The sequence below is a fragment of the Panthera tigris genome, chromosome D3 (genome assembly GCF_018350195.1).
Source record: "Panthera tigris isolate Pti1 chromosome D3, P.tigris_Pti1_mat1.1, whole genome shotgun sequence".
NCBI classification, from domain to species: Eukaryota; Metazoa; Chordata; class Mammalia; order Carnivora; family Felidae; genus Panthera; species Panthera tigris.
In genome coordinates this window covers 37,078,451-37,101,750 of record NC_056671.1, presented here as the reverse complement: position 1 = coordinate 37,101,750, position 23,300 = coordinate 37,078,451, and the positions used below count along the sequence as shown (strand labels likewise).

Here is a 23,300-nt window from a genome sequence, read left to right as displayed (position 1 = left end):
ATTTTATTTTCTTCTGCTTATAACTCACTAAATATTACCATCAAAGTCTTCAAGCGTAGGTCGGTGTCAAACCGCATCAGTTTAATGGAGCATTACAGGTGTGCTTTCTGAAGTATCCAGGGCCATCCCCTGCCTGTGAGGAGCTGGGGACCGCCCCGCACACAGTCATGAGAATGTCATAATTCTCATGATGACCCTGAGAAATATTCTGTTTGATAGACATGAAATCTGGAACACAGAACAGTTAGGCACCAGGCCCCCTGTGCCAGTGGAGCGAGTAAAGTCGCCACCCAGACCCGTGGCCACAGGGCTGCCCGGGGCCACACCAGACACAAAACATGTTCAGAATGCAGACTGGGGAGTGATGACTTTGGAGGCCAGCATACTCCCGTGGGGCCACGGGATGAGGGATGTGGATTTCGTTTTTATTTGTTGTAAAAAGTATTAAAACTGCATTTTCATTATATAAATAATATATACATGCATTCATTCACACTGACCTTGTGAATGTCCTCTAATACCTCCATGCAGCCATACTCCCCTCAAGGGCAATGGGCTAGTCTACAGGTGGGCACCAACTGGGGTGGGGGTCTGTGTGGTCCCTACAGTGCTATCAAGAATTCCATTCCTGGGGCGCCTGGCTGGCGTCTGACTCTTGATCTCAGCTCAGGTCCTGATCTCAAGGTTCGTGAGTTTGAGCCCCACCTTGGGCTCTGTGCGGATGGTGCAGAGCCTGCTTGGGATTTTGTCTCTCCTTCTCTCTGCCCCACCCCAGCTCGTGCTCTCTCTCTCTCTCTCTCTCTCTCTCAAAATAAATAAATAAACTTAAAAAAAAAAGAAAAGAACTCCATTCCCCACCAATAGCTGCCCGATTCCTTATGTCAGCCTTTGATTAAAGAATTTGTTCTATTGTCTGACAAAAACACTGAAACATTTGTGTTAAGCTTCGTGCACTTGCTTGAGCCATCATCGTAGGCACATCAGTACTCTTCTCTCCAAACCCAGTGGACTTTTGAGTTCTCCAGCAGCAACTGCTCACTGCTGCCCCCTCTTGGTCTAGCTGGGACAGGCTTTTACTTGATCTGCCCGCTTTCCTATTTCCACACCCCACACTCTATAAGGTAGCCTTAAGGTCATTTACCCGTTAAATATTAACTACACAGGAATTAGGACCTACAGACATTTCCTTGGCCTAAGAATAAATGTTTCAGATCTAAAAAAAAAAAGTTCATTTGATCAAAAAAGAAACAACTCTGCAAAAAATTTAAAATAGCAATAGAAATATTTAATTAATATTTACATCATGAAGCATGGGCCAGCTTTCTTAACTGCAATGTTTATAATTTGATAAACATCCATAAAAATGAATCATAAATACAGTGTTCTCACTTTGTAAAAATGATTGCCAGACAATCACAGCCAATGACAAATGTTCATAATTATAGTCAGTCTTGAACACGGGAGAGGCGGGACCGTGGGGTGGTTAACAGCACAGATGAACTTGAAACCTGATGTGACTACTTCCTAGCTCTTTCCTACAGAAAGAGGTTAGGATAGTGCCAAATACACAGAAAGTTGTCAATACTTATGTCCAAATCGTTTCAAAATATATTTCAAAAAAAAATTTTTAACCAACAGATTACTTTTAGTGATGACTCAAGTGCATTTTCTCACCCTTCATTGTGGGATGGAGCTCACCTAAGTTAACATAGCTGGGGGCCATAAAAAAGTCTCAAAACGGGCCTGGCTTGTCCAGTGCTTTCTAGATTGCATGCTGGTGATTAGCAAACATTCAGATACAATCAAGTTCAGTCCTCCTTAGAAATGCAAAATATGGCATGCAGTTTTCCAGATGACTAAGGCAAGAGGGTAGACTTAATTCGGAGCATTTCCAGGTGCCCCAGAACCCCCCTCTGCAGGCAGCACCAGATTTCTTTAAACATTGTGTTTGCTAATATTCCTATAGCCTGTAAAAGTCTGAGCCAAACATGGGGTTTCTAAGTTAAAAACCAAGTGTGGGCCACTGTATTACCTTCAGGGTGCTTTCTTCCCCTTAGGAAAGAACAAAAGGGAGGGGTCAGGAAGGGAATAAGAGAAGCCTTACCTCACAGGAGATCCCTGCATAGCCTTGGGGACATTCGCAGTGTTCCACCTCCGTGGCCAGTGCCAGGTCTATAACGTTAGGGCTGGCTGTGTCCAAAGAGACAGAATCCAACCTACCAATAGATAGGGGTCATCACGTGACTTAGATACCCACCTGCAAATGACATCTAACACCTTGAGGAAGGTGGATTCTTAAAAAAGGCCTGTTCAAGCAAAATGGTGATGTGACTTTTGTAAGTAAAGATTTTCACACCAATATGATTTCTGCAAGCCATCAGTATTCGCTGGAAAGCCTCTGCAACATTTGGTGGAAAGACATGTGATTGCCCAGACAGCTGTGGGAAGGATCTGATGCTGTCCAGTCTGAGCTGAAGTGCTTCAGAAAAACGAATCTATTCAATAATCCTATCTTGAATACAGAGATTGTCCTTAAATGTATAATTCCGTGTTTGCTTTAGCTGTAGCCAATGTTTATACTTAGCCTGGCATTGCCAGAAATTGCCCTTCTAGAAGCAATAAAAAGACTAAAGATGGGAACATTAGCTTAAATAGACAGTAAAATCTAAGACTGTTAACATCGGGAGGGGGGTGAAAACTAGATAGATGCAAGATGGTCCAGCCAATTGTTAACTTGTCAGGAAGTTCTCAGAAAAACACCCTAAACGTTTCTGATCCCGACGTCAAGACTATCTCCTTACTGAGACACACATTTGTCATAGACAACTATTCTTACATCTTCCATAAAATTATAGTAATAAAAATATTTTTACAACAGCTGGTTCCATTTGGTGTGCCCTTAAAATAATCAAGTAAAATATATTATGCTTGAAATGCATAATAACAGATAAACACAAGATTAAAATACCTTCACCAAAACCCTTCCCTCTCTTTCAATACCCACCTGTAAAGAGCCATTTTTGCAGAATTATAGTTGGCTCTGATCAGGAGATGTGTCACATTGGCAAGGACAGTCATCAGTTGGTCACGATCTATCTCCTTTTTGTTATTAAAATCTCGGAAGTTCTCTGGCACAAGTCTGACCACGTTTAAATACTCTTCATAGGGCTGTAATGACAGGCCCTCAGCCTGGGTGCTTAAAGTGAGTCCATTTCCCTAACATTCAAAACAAGAGGAAATATATTTGTAATTCAACTTCACGGCCAAAAAGTAAAAGCAAATTTGTATTCAGCAACATGGCTTTTCATTTGTGCTTAGGTTCTCAGGGTAAACATGTAATTGTGTCTATAGCTCTTGGTCCAGAACAATCAGAGGAAAGGTGTTTCAATGTAGCACCCTCAGAGGGAATCAGACTGTAAATCTAAAGACGGGGTCCTTCCCTGGGATCTCAGAAAAGAAACGGCATATAGTCGCCCACAATTTTCCTCAAAGCAATCAATCTGACACACCTAATCTTTTTTTTTAAACTTTTAAAAAATGTTTTCATTTATATTTGAGAGAGAGAGAGAGAGAGAAAGAGACAGTGTGTGAGTGGGGGAGGGGCAGAGAGAGATGGAGTCAGAATCTGAAGCCGCCTGCAGACTCTGAGCTGTCAGGACAGAGCCCAACGCGGGGCTCAAACCCACGAGCTATGAGATCATGACCTGAGCTGACGCTGGACGCTCAACTGACTGAGCCCAGGCGCCCCATGACACCCATAATCTTTAACTGAAGAGCAAAAGTAGAAAAAGTATGTAAAAATACCTCTAGCTTTCATAAATTGCCATTCACAAAAATGCTTTATGTCATACTGTTCCCACCCCGCGCAGGCTGGACAGGGAGATTTCAGTCATTAAAGGTGCAGACTAGAATCTGAAGTGGTTTCGTACCTTTGGGAAAACTACTGGGGAGGCTGAGCTGGGTCTTTTGGTGACGGGGGAGGAGAAGAATGAGGGGACAGGATTAGGGACAGAGGCTGAGAACAAAAATGGCACCGCATGTCCTGTCCCCACACTGCCAGGCGCTGTCACCTAACCATTCATATGGGGGCCAACGTGGCAGGAGGAGACAGAGGGACTCAAATGGCTGACAAGGCAGTTCCAACATCAAGACAAACACCTGTCTCCCTTTTAAATGTGAAAAGATGTGTCAGCTTCCAGGATCCAGGGAAGAGCCGCGCGTGCTCCCCTGAGGAAGTTCCGGAAATGGACCCAGAGACACTCAGTCTGGTCGGTTTCCAGATGAGGCAAAGCACTGCTGAATGGCCACCCGGCCAAGCGCTCCTTGCTACTAGAGCCTCCCTTAGCTACTCGGAGTTACAAAACTGTCACCCAACTAAGCCCTTGAGCTCCACAGCAAAGCAGCGTGAGAGCACCTACCTTGATGATGACATCGGTGTGCGACATGAGGTCGCCATCCACTGTCTCCCCTGGAATATCATAGGACACTGTGTACTTCAGGAATCCACCGAAAGCAGTCAGCTGAAACACGTAAGCGAGCGTGAACACCAAGGGCAAATGATCACAGCCCCTCAGCAAGAGGAAGTGGTGGCTAGATCCATCGGGAAACAACCAGGCGACAAGGTGTCCAAGTGGCCACAGTATGTAAGGAGGTTCACATTAAGCCAGTGAAAAGAAAGCATATTACAAGAATATTTTGTTTAATTGATATTACCATAAGGCAGGACATAATTTTTTACTGTTTATTTTTGAGAGAGAGAGAGAGAGGAGGGAGGGACAGAGAGAGAGGGAGACAGAGGATCTGAAGCTTAACAGCAAAGAGCCTGATGCGGGGCTCGAACTCACGAACCACAAGACCATGACCTGAGCTGTCAGATGTGGAACTGACTGAGCCATCTAGGCGTCTCGATGCAGGATATAATTTAAGTGGACAGAAGAAAGATGTACTCCTTCTTAGAGACCCTAAGGTTAATTAGCATAAATAAACTCCTGTGAATCACACAATAGACATGTACTTCACTTAAATCCTCTAGGATTTAGGAGTTAAATCCATGACAATAACCCCAACATTCTGATCTCACCGCCTGATTGTAGGAGAACAATAAGGAACCTGTCTCATCTGCCAGAAGAAAGACAAAAGCTTTATCTTCCTGGTCATAGCCTCTAATGTAAAGTGGAGATTTTCTTTGCGACAGGTATGTTACAACAATATCATGTTCAGAATCTAGTCTTTGCACCACAGAATCGGAGAGGCGATCTTAACAGAAAAAAAGAAATCACTGACTATTGGTAATAAGATCACATAAACAGAGTACATCTTCTAGGATTATAATTTGATGGGAAAAGGAATCATTTTCAAAATAAGCACCACTTAAACGTAAATCTAAGGTAAAACAAGATTTTACTAAAATCTAAGTAAAACTTAGTAAGTAAAATCTAACTAAAACTTACTAAATCTAAGTAAAACAAAATCTAAAATTAAAATATAACCAACAAATGAAACAGAAGCTTACCAAGCTAAAAAACCTACACTACGATGAAACATACCATTACTTTATTTTTTTATTTAAAGAAGAAAAAATTTTTTAATGTTTATTTATTTTTGAGAGACAGAGACGTGGCACAAGTGGGGAAGGGGCAAAGAGAGAGGGAGACCCAGAATCGAAAGCAGGCTCCGGGCTCTGAGCTGTCAGCACAGAGCCCGACGCGGGGCTCCAACTCACGAACTGTGAGATCATGACCTGAGCTGAAGTCGGCCGCTCAGCCGACTGAGCCACCCAGGCGCCCCAACATACCATGACTTCAAAACAAACTGAACGCGTGGCGAAGGTGAACACAGAGCTCGCGTTACTGAGATGGATTCCACTGAGTATATTCCCAGGTCATCCGAATCTGGGGAGAAGGCGTTATTGGTGAGGAGGAAGGGGACAACAGCATTGAGGGGAGACTTAAGTCACAGCAACCAAATTTCTGCCTCACGGAACCACCATTTTGCATTTTCTTCAAATGGAAAGTACTCTATCTGTCGCTGACTGTGGATGTTAGGCGGGAGACAGCCTGTCCTGACGCTGAAACCGGCAGTGCCCCAGCCTCACAGCGCAGCCCTCCCTGCCTGAGTACCTCCTACGTGCCAGGCTCACTACCGTGCCATGGGGCCAAGGAATGTACAGGGCTAACCAGACAAAGCAGGAATGTGACCGACACTTCACACAGGCCCACGTGATCCAGGGACCCAGAGCAAAGTAGAAAGTCTGTCAGGGGAGGAGGGGACCAGGCTTCCTACAACAGACTGCTTATGACCGATATGGCCGAGTAAAAAGTCCGTCTTTTAATGATGTAATAAAGTCAAGTAAGGATAAGCAAGACCATGTGGGTCAGGCAAGTGTAAGCAAATGCTGTGTAATTTTCTGTCAAACCCTCAAGTGACCATAAGACGACTTAAAGTGCCAAGTTACGTTCTTTCTTAACGTGCTTTGAGATCTTTGTCCAAGCTGTTACTTCCGATGATGGCCCTACCTTATTTCCGAGGTAGGCCTCCGGTGCCGACCAGTAATACTCGGAAGTCAGCCTCTGCGTGGCCACCGTGTTGTTGATGCTAATCTGATGACGCCCACCCAGTGCGTCTTGCTGAGATGGGATCTTGCTCGGACTGATCAGGTCGGTGACAAGCCACCCAGACATGTCTTTCACCTTAAAAAAAGATTCAGAATTTAGGAATACGAGATAGAAGTCATCTTAGGTTTCACCCAGAAATCCTCACGGTGAAGAAACAGATCCAGAAAGCTTAGCTAGGGACAGAGCTAACACACTGTGGCCACAGAACCACACGACCCATGACCCTTCTACCTGTCAAAGGGCCGAGAAGACCTGAGAACGAGTCAAACACTCCTCAAATCCAGATCAATTATAGCCAGGTAGGTGAGCAAAATTGTCAAGGCCACAGATATATATCTTAGATTAAAAAAAAAATGGCAAAGACCTTAGTAAATGCATTGAACAAAATGTCTTTTGCTAACTCTGATTTCTTCATCATTGCTTCCTGTTTTTTACCAACAAGCTGAAAAGTATATCAGTATAACCTCCAGATCCTATCCTCCCAATTTGTCACCTACAAAGAGAGGACAAGCCATCGCACCAGCATGGTGGCCACAAGGATTCACCTTCATTCCCAGGTACTGACTGAGATTCCCACTCCCTCCCCTATGTGGTTCCCACTCCTCCTAACCTGCCAGTGACGGAGGGAGGGGAAAGGGAGGGCAAGGAGAGTCAGGGACTAGCAACCCCCAACCCCTCCCTGAATACCAGTCTCCCGAGATGGGCCATGGGGAGGCAAGGTGGTTCCCATGGATGAGCCCTATGCCCTACAATCCTCCCTAACCCCCAGCCATCACACTGTCCTCCCAAGGCACCACGTGGCATCCCCCTAGGACTTCCCACTCCCAGAACAACTGAGGCTACCTTTCCTCATAATCCCTATGTCACTCACTGTTGTTCCTACCCTCACCAGGTTCTCTGAACTAGAAAATTCTGCATAAGCCCTTGTCCTGATGTGCTTCCTGGCCCGAGACCAGTGTGGAGCAGATGTGGTGAGATCTGACCCCACAACCTGATACATTTCCCCACAGGAGAAATTTAAACGTGATACATTCTACGATACCATAATATCGTGTTGTTTGGATAGGGAAATGTATGTAGGAACAAACACATGACCAGGAAAGAAACTTTTGTGACACTTCAGTAGTAAGCTGCCTCTGATCTATGCCAATGTCATTCCAAACTGCCAAGAGGGGTATTACAGGGAAAGGCAGCCTCCATGCTTTAGAACACAGCTCCCAGACAGCTCATTTGAGATGGCTCGATTCTTAAATCCTGGCTCCGGGAAGGTACCCGCACCTGACTGATGGACCAAGAAAGGCTGTCGCAGACATCAGAAACGCCAAAGCAGAAGCACTCCGAGCAGCCCTCGGGGTTTCTCTCCTTCAAGTTATAGAATCCTGGCTTGCAGAGGTCACAATTTTCCCCTTCAACATTTTCCTGCACGTTAGAGAAAAGATTAGCTTTGAAACCACTGTGTTCTAGGTAGACGGAATTAAGTGACATTAACATGACATTAACAAGAAAGGCATTTGGTGATCCAGAGAAACAGGTAAATAAATAGATGCTCAAAGTAAATGTAAAGCCTCATGACGTCATTAATTCCAGGACACATATTTTCAAATAATTACCATTTAATTTTGTAGTCAAGAATGAGGGTCAGGATCTCAGAGCTTGGTCATTATTTTGAAATGGCTTTTTTCGTATTGTTTTGTTTTAAGTCTCCCATTTTTGCTAGTCTTTAAAGAATCTTAAAATCTGAAGAGTGCTATGTAATTGTCTTATTGATAAATGCTCAAGACTATTTTCAGTCACTTATAACATGTGCCTAAGACTCTGATTACATAGGAAGAAGCACATAAGATACAATGGGAAGTCCTACAATTATGGTTATCATGAGGAAATGGATATTAATATCAGATAGCAAAAAAGCTCTACCACCCTGGTACCCAATTAATATGTTTTTATCACTGTCTAATTCCTTTTTTTTAAACTTTATTTTTAACGTTTATTCATTTTTGAGAGACAGAGACAGAGTATGAGTGGAAGAGGGGCAGAGAGAGGGAGACACAGAATCTGAAGCAGGCTCCAGGCTCCGAGCTGTCAGCACACAGCCCAATGTGGGGCTTGAACTCATGAACCGTGAGATCATGACCTGAGCTGAAGTCAAACACTTAACTGACCGAGCCACCCAGGAACCCCTCCAATCCCTTTTTTTAAAGTTTATTTATTTATTCTGAGAGACAGAGACAGAGAAAGAGTGAAAGAGTGCACCATGAGCAAGCACAAGCAGGGGAGGGCAGAGAGAAGGAGAGAGAGAATTCCAAGCGGGCTCCATGCTGTGTCAGGGCAGAGCCCAACTCAGGGCTCGATCTCACAAACCATGAGATCATGACCTGAGCCAAAATCAAGAAATCGGATGCTTAACTGAGTCACCCAGGTACTCCCGTCCAACTCCTTTTTTAAAATATTTGTTTATTTATTTTGAGACAGAGAGAGAGCGAGAGTGGGTTAGGGGCAGAGAGAGGAACAGAGGGAGAATCCCAATCAGACTCTATACTGTCAGCACAGAGCCTGACATAGGGCTTGAATGCACAAACTGTGAAGTCACGACCTGAGCTGAAACCAAGGGTCAGACGCTTAACTGACTGAGCCACCCAGGCACCCGCCCTGTCCAATTCCTTTTTAAGAGAAATCTACAATAATGTATCTGCCTTTAATTTATGTTCTTATAAATTTAGTATTTACCTGGTTCTCCTCTAAATATTAAGCTGGAAAAGGATGTCATACACGAGGCTAATGGCCCAGGCTTCAGAAATGCAGTATTTGGTTTCATCTTGGAAGTCACAGAAATACCTCTGGACTATGTGGCCATTGCCCAGAAGCCACCAAAAAAAACCCAAACTGGGCGTGCCTATCTAAGTCCGAGGACATGGATGTGACATAACCTCACGCTTGTCAGGAAGGTGTGGGGAAGGAGAGTTCTATTTAAATCTTGCTGCCTTGCTCAAGAACTGATCTTCTGAGCCTGTGGAATGTGTTCCTTTCTTGCACACCTCAAAGGAAACTCAGGGTCACCTTTAACCCCCACACATACCTTGCAGAGACAGGGCTCTGAGCATGGGTCCTCGTTCACACTGCCAGCCCGGCTACACTCACAGCGGACACAGGCTGGGTAAGCCTTATAACCAAATTGGCAGTGATCACATTTTTCTCCTGCGTAGCCTTCCTTGCATGGACATTGACCTGGCCACTTCCCTGGGAAGAAAAGGATAGTGATGGCCCATCAGGAGGGTAAAAAGTAAAGTAGGGGTTGGCAAACTATTTCTATAAAGGACCAGACACGAAATATTCCAAACTTTTTGACCAAAGGATTGCTGTTGCAATTACCCAACTCTGCCATAACTATTCCTTTTTTTTTTTTTTAACGTTTATTTATTTTTGAGACAGAGAGAGACAGAGCATGAACAGGGGAGGGTCAGAGAGAGAGGGAGACACAGAATCTGAAACAGGCTCCAGGCTCTGAGCTGTCAGCACAGAACCTGACGCGGGGCTCGAACTCACGGACCGTGAGATCATGACCTGAGCCGAAGTCAGACGCTTAACCGACCGAGCCACCCAGGCGCCCCTCTGCCATGACTGTTTCAAAGCACCATGCATAATACATAAACAGATGGGCATCGCTCTGTTCCAATAAAACTTTATATACAAAAACAGGCGGTGTGCCAGCTACGGCACTTGGACCATAGTTTGTCAACCCATGGTTTAAAAAAAGAAAACAGAGATGAGAAACAGAGGCTAGCGAGAAGGTAAAACGGTGCCATGACTTTGGAAAACAGTTCGGTACGTCTTCAAAATATTAAGCAGGGAGTTACTCTATGACCCAGCAATTCCACTCCTAACCTTTTACCTAAGAAAAATGAAAACATACATCCACAAAGAAGTTACACAGGGATGTTTGTAGCAGCATTATTCCTAATAACCAGAAAGTGGAAACAAATGAAATACTCATCAACTGATGAATAGATATATAAAATGTGGTATATAAATGCAATGGAGTAGTATTCAGAAAAGAAAAGGACTAACGTACTGATAGATGCTACAACACGGATAAACCTTGAAAACATTATGCTAAGAAGCCAGTTTCAAAAGACCATATATTGTATGGTTCTATTTATATGAAATGTCCAGAATAAGCAAATCTACAGAGAGAAAGTAGATTAGCGGTTGCCTAGGGCTGTGGTGGAGGGTGCGGAGGGAAATGGGGAATGATTACCAACAGGTAACGGCAATGAAAATGGTCTAATATTAGGCTGCCTTGACGGTTGTAATCATGAATATACCAAACCGACACTTTAAATGGGTGAATTGTATGCTAGTGAAGTGTATCACAATACAACGTTTTGTTTTGTTTTGTTTTGTTTTGTTTTGTTTTGTTTTGTTTTGTTTTGAAAGCACAAGACAAATGGTAAAGGGCAGTGAGCAGTATCTCTGCTTTAATGCCAGCTTTGAAACTTTCTAGTTGTGTAACCTCAGCCAAGTTTATTAACTGCTTTGCGCTAGTTTCCTTGCTTATAAAATGCGTTAAATAATTTCTGCTATGGTTGAATGCTTAAATGATACATTTTTTAAAATGAGCCCAATCAAGGGTAATTGTTGCTACAATCAACATCACCCTCATTAGCATTAGGTTCCCATCACCAGTCACATGTAGGGATTAATTCAGTTCTGTAAATTACCCTCCACATTTCGGGCCCCACAGTTGGCACATCCTTCCCTGTGGATCGATAGCCATTTTAACTGCTAGTGACTGAGAATTGGATAAGGTCACAGAAATCTTTGAAAAATGCAACCTTTTCAGGAGATTCTGGTATTCCCAAGTCCTTTGCCAGTGTTTGAAACAGAAAGAACACTGACATTTGCAAAGTTAGCAGGGGAATTTGTTTGCTCTGCCAGATGATGTATGCAAAAGCCTTGTGAGTGTCTTCTAAGGACTAAATAGAGGCATTGCTATTTACTGTGTTCCCATTTGGCTTTAAACTGAGCCTTATTTCTTCTCTCATCAAATGCGCAATTATCTGCTCAAATGTCATTTCATCACCCAGCGTTGCCCCCTTTACACCTCATCCTCCTCCAATCATGATTCCTAATTCTGCTTTATACCCATAGCCTTCATCCCTACCTGGAGTTACATTACGCATGTACTTGTTTGTCTACCTGTGAGCAGGAATTTTGATCATGATGTTCAAGTACATATTCCTGGGTTCTAAAAACATCACCTGACACATGGTAAGTGCTTCATAAGTGTTTTGTGAACAGAATAATTGATAGAGGATCATATCATCCAATTGCTATCCAAAGGTAACAGTTCCACCAGGTACAAATCTCTCTCTCTCTCTCTCTCTCTCTCTCTCACACACACACACACACACATACACACACACACACACACAATCAATTCAAGCACAAAAACGAATCAAGTACTTACCTTTGTGTAAGCCAGATTGAGGCTTATCCTTAATACAGACAGAACTGAGGGACCCAAAAGGGTCACAGTCACAGGGACGACAAGGGTTGTCATCATAAGGAGATACCTGAAAGGCAGAGTTTGTCCTGGATTATCTCACTGAAAACAATAGCGATATTAGCAATAATAACAATACCAATGACAAGGGATCGCCTTTTTATTCAAGATGTGACGATCATAATGATTTTGTGTACCCAAGGAGGGTGTGTCTCAGGAAAATAAGGTGAGCTCAAGCCAGAAAGCCCCAAACAGTTTTGTAATGGGACAGGAGGTAGTATCATTAGCGGAGTGTCATCCTTTCCCGTGACCATGGCTACGTGGCTGCCCATGCTCTGCTCTCTCTCTCACAGTCATACAGGAGCATCACCCAGACCAGACCGCCACAGGGAGCCAGGTCGTAGCTGCATATCAAGTCAACCAGGGAGGCACAGCCAAGATACAGCTGTGATAGTTCTTGGCTGACTCCACATTCACAGTTAGTGTTACAAAACCAAGATCACACAGCCAGTAGCACCCCCCCCCTCCCCATCCAAGTTAAATAACAAGTGGCCATCCTACTCTGAGCAAGAGAACAGGACAGATCGAGTAGGAAGCTGATGTCTGAAAAACGCTACTGGCATAAAAAGAATATAAATGAAACATCCCAAAAGGAAGTGAGTTTCCAATACTGAAGACGACACTTGGTGAAGTCTCTCTTCCACCTTGACAAGGCAGCGAAATTCAGCTATGGCGAAGAAACACTCTTACGTCGTGTGGTCTGTAATATCCATCGATACAGGTTTCACAGTTGATTCCCATGGTGTTCTGCAGGCAGCTGATGCACACCCCGCCTCCTCTGAACTGTCCCGCGGTATTCAAGCTTCTCCTCTGATTTGCAACATTTCCATCATAGTAACAGTCTTGGGCTTTATTGTGACAATTACACTCTAGGAGAATTTTAACATCTCAATTCATATATTTATTATGTCCTATATAAAGAAAACCCTTCCCTCCCTAAGTTTCCATGACTGCAAATTAAATTAAAATTCCAGAATAGGTCATTTTAATAGGATATGGGAAATCTTATGGAGGACAATGGAAGTAGCTGTCAACACTATAAACATGCACACCCACCGGACCCCTCACCCTATCTCCCGGGATCGTATCCTGCGGAAATACTTGGCACTTACGAATGACATATATAGGGCTAATTGCTGCACCACTATTGGTGTTAACAAAAGACTGGTAACACCCAAACTATTCATGGACAGGTAGCTATTTTAATTACGTTGCATCCATTTAATGGAATTCAGTGTTCCTGTTTTTAAAAACAGCATTGATAGCAAACAATGTGATGGTTCCGAGAGTGGGGGTGGGTGGGGGGGATGAGTGAAATAGGTGAAGGGGATTAAGAGCTCACTCATCATGATGAGCACTGAGTAACGTGTAGAATTGTGAATCACTATATTGTACACCTGAAACTAACATAACGCTGTACGTTAATTACACTAGAATTAAAATAAAATAAAATTTATAAATGAGAACAGCATTTCATATTGCACGTATCGTTAAATAGAAAAGCGATGTGGAGAATGGCATGCATCGCATGTCAGGTTCTGTGTCCACACTAGGTTGGGGTAGGAATATGTTGATGTAGGCTTTATTTGCATAAAAATTCCAGGAAGAACACAGTAGGAAATAGTAAAAAGTGGGAAGGATGGGGCGCCTGGGTGGCTCGGTCCGTTAAGCGTCCGACTTCAGCTCAGGTTACGATCTCACAGCTCGTGAGTTCGAGCCCCGCATCAGGCTCTGTGCCAACAGCTCAGAGCCTGGAGCCTGCTTGGAATTCTGTGTGTGTGTGTCTCTCTCTGCCCCTCCCCTGCTCATGCTCTGTCTGTCTGTCTCTCTCTCTCTCTCAAGAATAAATAAACATTAAAAAAATTTTTTTAAGTGGGAAGGTTGGAGATGGGGTGGAAGTAATACTTTCCACCACATATTTGTGTATATTGGTAGATGTTGGAACCGTGTGAATAAATTGCCTATTTAAAAATTAAACCCAAAATGGGGTGCCTGGGTGGCTCAGTCGGTTAAGCGTCCGACTTCGGCTCAGGTCACGATCTCACGATCCGTGAGTTCGAGCCCCGCGTCAGGCTCTGGGCTGATGGCTCGGAGCCTGGAGCCTGCTTCCGATTCTGTGTCTCCCTTTCTCTCTGCCCCTCCGCCGTTCATGCTCTGTCTCTCTCTGTCTCAAAAATAAATAAACGTTAAGAAAATAAAAATTAAAATTAAAACTAAACCCAAATTAAGGGCATCTGGGTGGCTCCATCAGTTAAGAGTCTGACTTCGGCTCAGGTCATGATCTCATGGTTCACGAGTTTGAGTCCCACATCGGGCTTTCTGCTCTCAGCACAGAGCCCACTCTAGATCCTCTGTTCCCTTCTCTCTCTCTGCCCCTCCCCCACTCACACTGTCTCTTTCTCAAAAATAAATAAACATTAAAAAAATTAAACCCAAATTAATAAAGAATAAATTAATATATGGGAAGGGGAACTTTAGATAAAACAGCAAATCCCAAAAGATACACGTAGGCCTTAACACTGAGTTGTATTAAGGTAATATGTAGCTTTGGGAACTATTTGAAGAGTTAAGGAAACGGGTTATGTACTAATTACAAATGTCAGGTCATCATAGAGTTATTAAGCATATTAAGCGTATTAAGCATAGAAGCATAAAGCATATTAAGAAGGAAAACAACGACATTCTTCCAATCCTCAGTGGACTTACTTTCACACGTGTTACCGGAAGAAATGGTGCCGGGCCGCCACGGCTGCTGGTGATATCCCGGACAACACCTATTGCAGCTCTCTCCACAGGTGTTATGTTCACACTGACACTGCAGCTTCTAGAAACAGGGAACACAGAACTGCACCTGAAAATCAACCTGTATATTTTTAACTTTATTTTACAAAGAACTTACCACCGTCAAACATGTAGCATGACGGTACACGAGAGGATATGTGGCTAGATCAGAGCATAGTGGCATCTGATTTTTAGAGAAAAATGTACACCCATGGCCTGGTGACAAACAGAAGCGAGAGGGATACAAAGCTAAAAATAAAATGGGTCCACGAACACAAAGTTTTCAGAGTAAGATGCACTGATGTTAAGGGTTTATAAGTTCCTATTAATAATTATCTTGATCTTCATAGTTTTCATCCTCAAAAGAGGATAATCCTATTCAAGAGTCAGAGAATTACAGAGTGGGGTTGGGGAGGGTGTAACAAGCCATTTCATATACGTTGTTGAAGAGAAGACAGGGTGTCAAATTATTCACTTAGTATTATGCTAACATGGGTAAACTTGATTTTCCCTTAATTTAGTACCACAAAAATGGAAGAGGGAGAAAATGGGAGGAGGGAAGCCATTCTTCTAAAAAATATAAGCATAATTTATAACTGTGATGGCTTTTTGCTTGACAGTCTTATAGAGAGAAGAGCTTCAAAATTCATAAGGCCACTGAATTGTATGCTTGTAAATGGTTAAAATGGTAAATTGTATGTTAAGTGTATTTTACCACAAAAAAAATTCCTAGCAAATACTTAATTACAAGCACATCTTCCAAACAAAAGATAAATAAAATAAATAAAGGGCATCCAAATTGGAAAGGAAGAAGTAAATTTCTCACTATTTGCAGATAACCTGATACTGTATATGGAAAGCCCTAAAAACACCACCAAAAAAATACTAGAACTGATCAATGAATTCATTAAAGTCACAGGATACAAAATCAATGTACAGAAATCTGTTGCATTGCTATACACTAATAATGAAGCAGCCAAAAGGGAAATTAAGAAAACAATCCCACTGGGGCACCTGGGTGATTCAGCAGGTTAAATGTCTGACTCTTGATTTCAGCTCAAATCATAATCTCATGGTTCGTGGAATCGAGTCCTCCTTTGAGCTCTGCACTGACAGAGTAGAGCCTGCTTGGGATTCTCTCTCCCTCTCTCTCTGCCCCTCCCCCACTCATGTGTTTTCTCTCTCTCTCTCTCTCTCTCTCTCTCTCTCTCTCTCTCTAAGTAAATAAACATTTAAAAAAAGAAAACGATCCCATTTACAACTTCACCAAAAACAATAAAATATCTAGGAATAAGCTCAACCAAAGAGGTGAAAGAACTGTCCTCTGAAAACTATAAAATACTGATGAAACAAATTCAAGATGATGCAAAATAATGGAAGGAAATTCCATGCTCATGGATTGGAAGAACAGTTATCAAAATGTCTACACTATCCAAAGACATTTGGGTAGATTTAACACAATCCCTATCAAAATACCAACAGAATTTTTCATAGAATTAGAACAAATAATTCTACAATTTGTATGGAACCACACAAGACCTCAAACAGCCAAAGCAGTCTTGAAAATGAAAAACAAAGCTGGAGGTATCACAATTCCAGATTTCAAGTTACATTGTAAAGTGACAGTAATTAAAACAGTATGGTACTGATATGAAAAATACACACACAGATCAATGGAGTAGACTTAAAAACCAAGAAATAAACCCACAGTTATTTGGTAAATTAATCTTTGACAAAGGAGGAATGAATATACAATAAGAAAAAGACAGTATCTTCAACAAATTGTGTCGAAAAAAGCTACATGCAAAAGAATGAAACTGGACCACTTTCTTACACCATACATATAAACTCAAAATAGATTAAAGACCTAAATGTGAGGCCTGAAACCATAAAAATACTTGAAGAGAGCACAGGCAGTAATTTCTCTGACATGTCTCCTGGGGCAAGGGAAATAAAAGCAAAAATAAACTATTGGGACTAAATCAAAATAAAGTTTCTGCACAGTGAAGGAAACAAACAACAAAACTAAAAGGCAACCTATTGAATGGGAGAAAATATGTACAAATGACATATGCGATAAAGGGTTAGTATCCAAAATATATAAAGACTAATACCACTAACACCCGAAAAACAAATAATCCAATTTAAAAATGGGCAGAAAACATGAACAGACATTTTTCCAAAGAAGAAATCCGGATGGCCAACAGACACATGAAAAGATGCTCCACATCACTCATCATCAGGGAAATGCAAATCAAAACTACAATGAGATATCATCTCACACCTGTCAGAATGGCTAAAATGAATAACACAAGTAACAACAGGCGATGGGGCGCCTGGGTGGCTCAATTGGTTAAGCATCCAACTTCAACTCAGGTCATGATCTCATGGTTCACGAGCTAAAGCCCTGTGTAGGGTTCTGTGCTGATAGCTCAGAGCCTGGAGCCTGCTTCAGATTTTGTGTCTCCCTCTCTCTCTGCCCCTCTGCCCCTTGTGCTCTGTTTCTTTCTCTCTCTCAAAAATAAAGAAACATTTTGTAAAAACCCAACAGGTGTTTGTGAGGATGTGGAGAAAAAGGAACCCTCTTGCACTGTTGGTGGGAGTGCAAACTGGTGCAGCCACTGTGGAAAACAGTATGGAGTTTCCTTGAAAAGTTAAAAATAGAACTACCCTATGACCCAGTAATTGCACTACTGGGTATTTAGCCCCCAAAAACAAAAACACTAATTCAAAAGGACATGTGCACCCCTGTGTTTATAGCAGCATTATTTACAAAAGCCAAACTATGGAAACAGCCAAGTGTCTATTGATAGATGAATGAATAAAGAAGATATGGTGTATATATACACATTGCATATATATATATATATATATATATATATATATATATATATATGTATGTAATGGAATATTATTATGCCATAAAAAAGAATGAAATCTTGCTATTTGCAACAACATGGATAGATCTAGAGAGTATAATGCTAAGTGAAATAAGACAGCCAGAAGAAGACAAATACCATATAATCTCGCTTATAGGTAGAATTTCAGAAACAAAACAAATAAGCAAAGGGAATAAAAGAGAGACACAAACCAAGAATCAGACCCTTAATTACAGAGAATGAACTGATGGTTATCAGAGGGGAGGTGGGTGGGGTATAAGAGGATGGGTGAAATAATTGAAAGAGAATAAAGAGTACACTCATCATGATGGGAAAAAAAAACCACTGCTTTGTGCTGGACATAGTAGGAAAACAAACAAGCAAAAAAGAAATATATCCTCCAAACAAAGTGAAATAAAGTTGTGCAAAAAAATTAAACCAGTTAAATTATCTGAAAAATCTTTTTTTGCCATGTGATTTTACACCTTTGGACATCTGACTTGAATAAAAAATACAGTAAGGCAAATATTATAGCTATAACTTCTATTTGGAAGTTTTACTACACTGTAAAATACTAGAACTCACCTTTGTAGTTTCATCCCATGGGCAGCTACTGGCATGGCCATAACAAATACACATTCCGCCAACAGAAATGTCTTTGATTGAATAGTAATACTAAGGAAAACGAAAGCGACAAACAAAAATTAAAGCCTCTTCTGTTTCAGTTAAAAGAAAATGTTGGGCTCACCAACAAATAGCTCAGTTGTTATCAGTAACCTAAAAAAATAATTAGATATACATTTTAAATCATATTTCATGTACAAAGAATCCTTGTGTTCAAGTTAAGCAAATAATGTTCAAATGAGTTCATCAACAAAAACCAAAGGTGTCTAAAAGAAATTCTTATACCAAGAAATTCTTGTAACTGCACCTCATACCAGGCAGTCATATTCAAAACTCATACCACTGAAAACCCTAAGAAACATTGCTACGTTGAATACAGCACCATATAACTGAATATAGTACTTCACACAAAGCATAATAACTCATGACCAAGTAGGATTTTCCCCCAAAATGCCACGTTAGTTCAACACACAAAAATCAGTAAATTTAAATCACCATCTTAATAGAATAAAGGAGAAAAAAAATCACTTGATCGTTTCAAATAGATTCACAAAAAGCATGTTACAGAATTTAACATCATTCATTAAAAAAACTTGGCAAGCCAGTAGAAGAGAATCTCCTCAACCTAATAAAGGGAATCCAGGAACAACCAAGAGCTTGCAGTGAAAGATTAGGTGGTTTCTTCTTACAATCTGTTCTCACCATTTCCATTCCACATCTATGGGAGGTGCCAGCCAGTTCAATAATGCAAGGAAAAGGAACTCAAAGGTGTAAAGAGTGTACAGTAAGACCCAACGCTCATTATTTGTAGATGATATTATTGTGTACTTAGGAAAAAAATCTAAAACAAACAAACAAAAAAAAACTACTAGAAATAATATGTGACTTTAGCAATGTCTTAATATGAAAATTAATAAAAATGGACTGTATTTCTATACACTAGCGATGAACAAATGGAAAATAAAATTTAGAAAGCCATCTATGAAGACTAACATGCAAAAATGTGTAATTCTTAAGAATAAATTGAATAATAGATGTACAAATAAACAAATAATAAAACATTGCCGAGAGGAACTACAGAAGACTTAGCTAAGTGGACAGTTATAACATGTTTACGGATCAGATGATCCAAAATTGTCAAAATGTCTTCCAAAACCCTTCCCAAACTCATCTATGAAACCAGTGAAATCCTAATGAAAATCTTAGCAGGATTTCTTTTGACAACAATGAACAAACTGATTCCAAAATTTACAAGGAAACACAGTCAACCTAGGATAGCGAAAAATATTTAAAAAATAATTCACTAGGGCTATTATAGTACCTGACTTCAAGACTTACTCTAAAAAACTATGGAAAGAAAGTTTATTATTAGCCTAAAGACAGACAAATAGATCAATAAGCCAGCATGGAGTGCAGATATAGAAGTAGATAATAGTAAAGTCAAATAATTTTCAACAAGGCACCAAAACAATTTAATGGAGGAAAGTATTTTCAACAAATGGTGCTGGAATAATTGTATGTATAGGCGGGGAAACAAAGAGCCTTGACCTCTACCTCACACCAAACACAGACATTCATTTGAAATGACAATAGATGTAAAAGTTAAAACTATAAAGCTACTAGACAGAACACAGGGTAATATCTTGGCAAACCCGGAATAAAAAACTATTTTTCAGAAAGGACACAGAAAGCATTAGGCATAACATTAAAAATGGTAAATTCGACTTCATCAAAATTAAAACCTCTTAAATGTCATGGGAAAGTGAACAAGCAAGCTCCAGACAGAGAAGATATTTGCAGTGTAGACATCTGACAAAGGACTGGTATACAAAATATATAAAGGTCTTTTATAGCTCCCTAATAAGGGGACGAAATGATTTGATCAGATACTAATAAGCACCTGTTCAACATGTGTGGTCAGGGAAATCCAAATTAACATCACAAGGAACTGCCACCATATGCACATCAGAATGGCTGACGTGGAAATGGGTGACAACCCACATCTGTGACAGCGTGTCGTGCGACAGAACTCTCACACGTTGCTGGTCTGCAAAATGGTACAACTTTCCAGAAGGCTTAGCAACTTCTTAATACTAAACACACAGCTACCCTGTAACTCAGTAATTCCACTCCTCATTTATCCAAGGGATTTGAAAATGCTTGTCCATACAAACCTTGTACGTTTACTGTAACTTAAAATCTGTACCTCCCCTTGAATATAAATTATAACTCAAATTTTAAAATTTCCTTTTAAGTGGAAACAACAACAACATCTTGCTGAAGACCACACGTGGAGCCAGAGCAGAATGTGAGAAACAAATACAACATTCGTTAAATTATGGCATTATGGGATGGGGGAGGGGGCTTGAGGACACGAGGTCAGAACCATCCCCCAGCTTAGAGGTGGCACGTTAAACAAAGCATATATAATGATCCTCAGTGAAATAAGGAAAAAAAAAACAAACGCCAATTTGCGAGGAAAAGGCCAACCAAAAAGAAAAGTCTATTTCTCTTAAACAAAATAAGCTTTTCACAAGGGGCAGGAGCCCTGCCATAGACTTACTCGTCTTGTAACAATAGGATCGAGGTCTTTAGGGTCTCGGTGGCTGAGGGTCATAAGATCGGCATTGAGGGTTCTGATACGCTGTAAGCGAAGGCGGATATATCGTGCAGAAGTAAACTCCAACAGCTTGGGTGAGAGATCATCAGCGCTCGGTCTGCCGTTGATTAGCGACGTATGAATCTAAATATAAAGACATCAAAATAAACAAATGTCAACTTTAACCATGCAAAAATATAGCCCTGATTGTTTACCCTGAAGATGTAATCTTTACTGATACTATCTAAAATCAAACTAACCAACTAGATTCTTGTAGAAATCCAGCATTCGTTAATTACTACCTGTGAACTACCATGCTCACAAAACATCTTCAATGAATTTCACATTATGAATTCCAGCATCTCAGCGATTGCCGGAAGACTTAACGGAACCCCTTCTCCCAGGGTGGTGAGGGTATTTTAACATGTTTCATTAGGCTATGATTTCTCTGAAACAAAGTCTAAGTGCCAGGAACAGACTGGGAGAGTGAGAGAGTGAGAGTTTCTCTGTTAATCTCTGCTCTTGAAACGAGGCAGGCTTGCTGCCGAGTTCCTGCTGTGAAGAGTGCTCAGGAGGGGGTTCGTAGTTTTATCTCATCAAGCCAGGTGCCACTAAAGAACGGTGTGTTTTTTATTACACTCTGACTCTAATGAAGTGTGTACGGTCTGGGTGTGGTGAGCACTGAGCTGAAATACTTTGTGAGCCATCTCTGACGCTCAACACCACCAAAGAGGAGAACTCCACAAAGAAAACTAGAAACTACATCTTTTAGAGGCATTTCAGTCCTCTCCTTAATATTTCCACAAATGTTCTTGAGCTGGTGTCACAAAAGATGCTCTGAGGAGTATCTGACAGAGTTACTGAGTTACAGCTGAGTGACCAGGGGCTCTCCTGGAAAGGACGAAATCAATACAGTGAAATGTACGGGTTACGACATCAATCATCAGCAGACACCAGTCAATACCTTAAACACAGCTGGAGAGTTACAGATCTCTGTAACCTGAACTAAGATCTATTTTGAGCGTTCTGGTGAAACACCACATGTCACTGCGGTGGGCACAGTACCTCTCCGTGCTCAAGCGGCACCAGTCTGGAATAGTAGGAGGTGCAGATCACTTCATCATCAGCCCTGTAAGTGGGTGGCCCCCGTCTTGGAGTGATATTGTAACGGGTCAAACACTCCGTGTCACTGACTGCATAGTACTGCCAGGGGCTGAACTTGGTGCCATCCAGAGAACGCTCCAAAATCCAGTTTCCGGGTCGAGGGGCATTAGCAGCTTTGATGATGACGTAGGCAACTTGAAAGACCTGAAACGAAGACACTGAGAAATCTCAAACGAGAATCAGTAGCAATTATAAAAAACAGTTCCCTTGAAAGAACTATTAGATGATCGCCAACGTCTCATAATGTAATTGCATAGAAATATTGATCAGAAATATGTCTTGTGAATGTTCTCCTGGTGGCATTGCTTTTCCAAATAAACTCAAAAAGGACTCACAAATAAATTTATATTATTATAATTATTATCAACAGTATTAATATTAAATCAGTGCTTGTGCTCTTGTTTCTAGTGTCTTTCCATCTGGATTCTGGATGATAATAGTGACATTATATTTCATAAATAGTAGCCTAAATATATTTCTTTCTTTATTTATTTTTGAGAGAGAGAGAGAGCACGCACGCTCACTTGCAAACGGGAGGGGCAGAGAAAAAGAGAGAGAGAGGATCCCAAGCAGGCTTCGTGCTGTCAGCACACAGCCTGATCGGGGCTCCATCCAACAAGAGATCACGACCTGAGCCAAAATCAATAGTTGGATGCTCAACTGACTGAGCCACCAAGGCACCCCTTAAGTGTACTTCTTATAGTAATTTGGAAATAACACATCTGCATATGAGGGGGGAAAAGTCAGTCCACTAAGCATGTGCCCGTTTGAATGACGTAAATCCAAAGCACGAACAATACTGAATGCTGACAAGACATGGAACAACAGGGAGTCCCATTAATTGCTGATGGAAATGCAAAATGGTGGCCGCTTTGGAATGCAGTTTGTCAGTTTCTTACAAAAGTAAACATATTCTTACCATAGAACCCAGCAACTGCACTCCTTGGTATTTACGTAAGTGAATGGAAAACTTCCACTGGTGAATAAACAAAGGGTGATACATCTCCGGTGATAAAAAGAAATAAGCTCTCACACTACAAAAAGATATGGAGGAACCTTAAATGCATGTTGCTAAG

The 23,300-nt window shown here is 41.4% G+C and overlaps 1 protein-coding gene across 1 annotated transcript in view; it reads right to left on the bottom strand.

The window, feature by feature from the left end:
• Nucleotides 1-23,300, bottom strand: part of LAMA1 (laminin subunit alpha 1) — a 167,741-nt gene that overhangs the window by 87,763 nt on the left and 56,678 nt on the right. The window contains exons 4-15 of the mRNA XM_042962825.1: nucleotides 22,126-22,368; nucleotides 21,025-21,204; nucleotides 18,423-18,512; nucleotides 14,884-15,001; nucleotides 12,868-13,046; nucleotides 12,082-12,187; nucleotides 9,691-9,851; nucleotides 7,893-8,033; nucleotides 6,516-6,689; nucleotides 4,419-4,520; nucleotides 3,005-3,216; nucleotides 2,105-2,216 (exon numbers count right to left, since the gene is read on the bottom strand). Of these exons, the coding sequence (XP_042818759.1) occupies nucleotides 2,105-2,216; nucleotides 3,005-3,216; nucleotides 4,419-4,520; nucleotides 6,516-6,689; nucleotides 7,893-8,033; nucleotides 9,691-9,851; nucleotides 12,082-12,187; nucleotides 12,868-13,046; nucleotides 14,884-15,001; nucleotides 18,423-18,512; nucleotides 21,025-21,204; nucleotides 22,126-22,368 (1,818 nt within the window). The remainder of the gene's footprint in view (nucleotides 1-2,104; nucleotides 2,217-3,004; nucleotides 3,217-4,418; nucleotides 4,521-6,515; nucleotides 6,690-7,892; nucleotides 8,034-9,690; nucleotides 9,852-12,081; nucleotides 12,188-12,867; nucleotides 13,047-14,883; nucleotides 15,002-18,422; nucleotides 18,513-21,024; nucleotides 21,205-22,125; nucleotides 22,369-23,300) is intronic.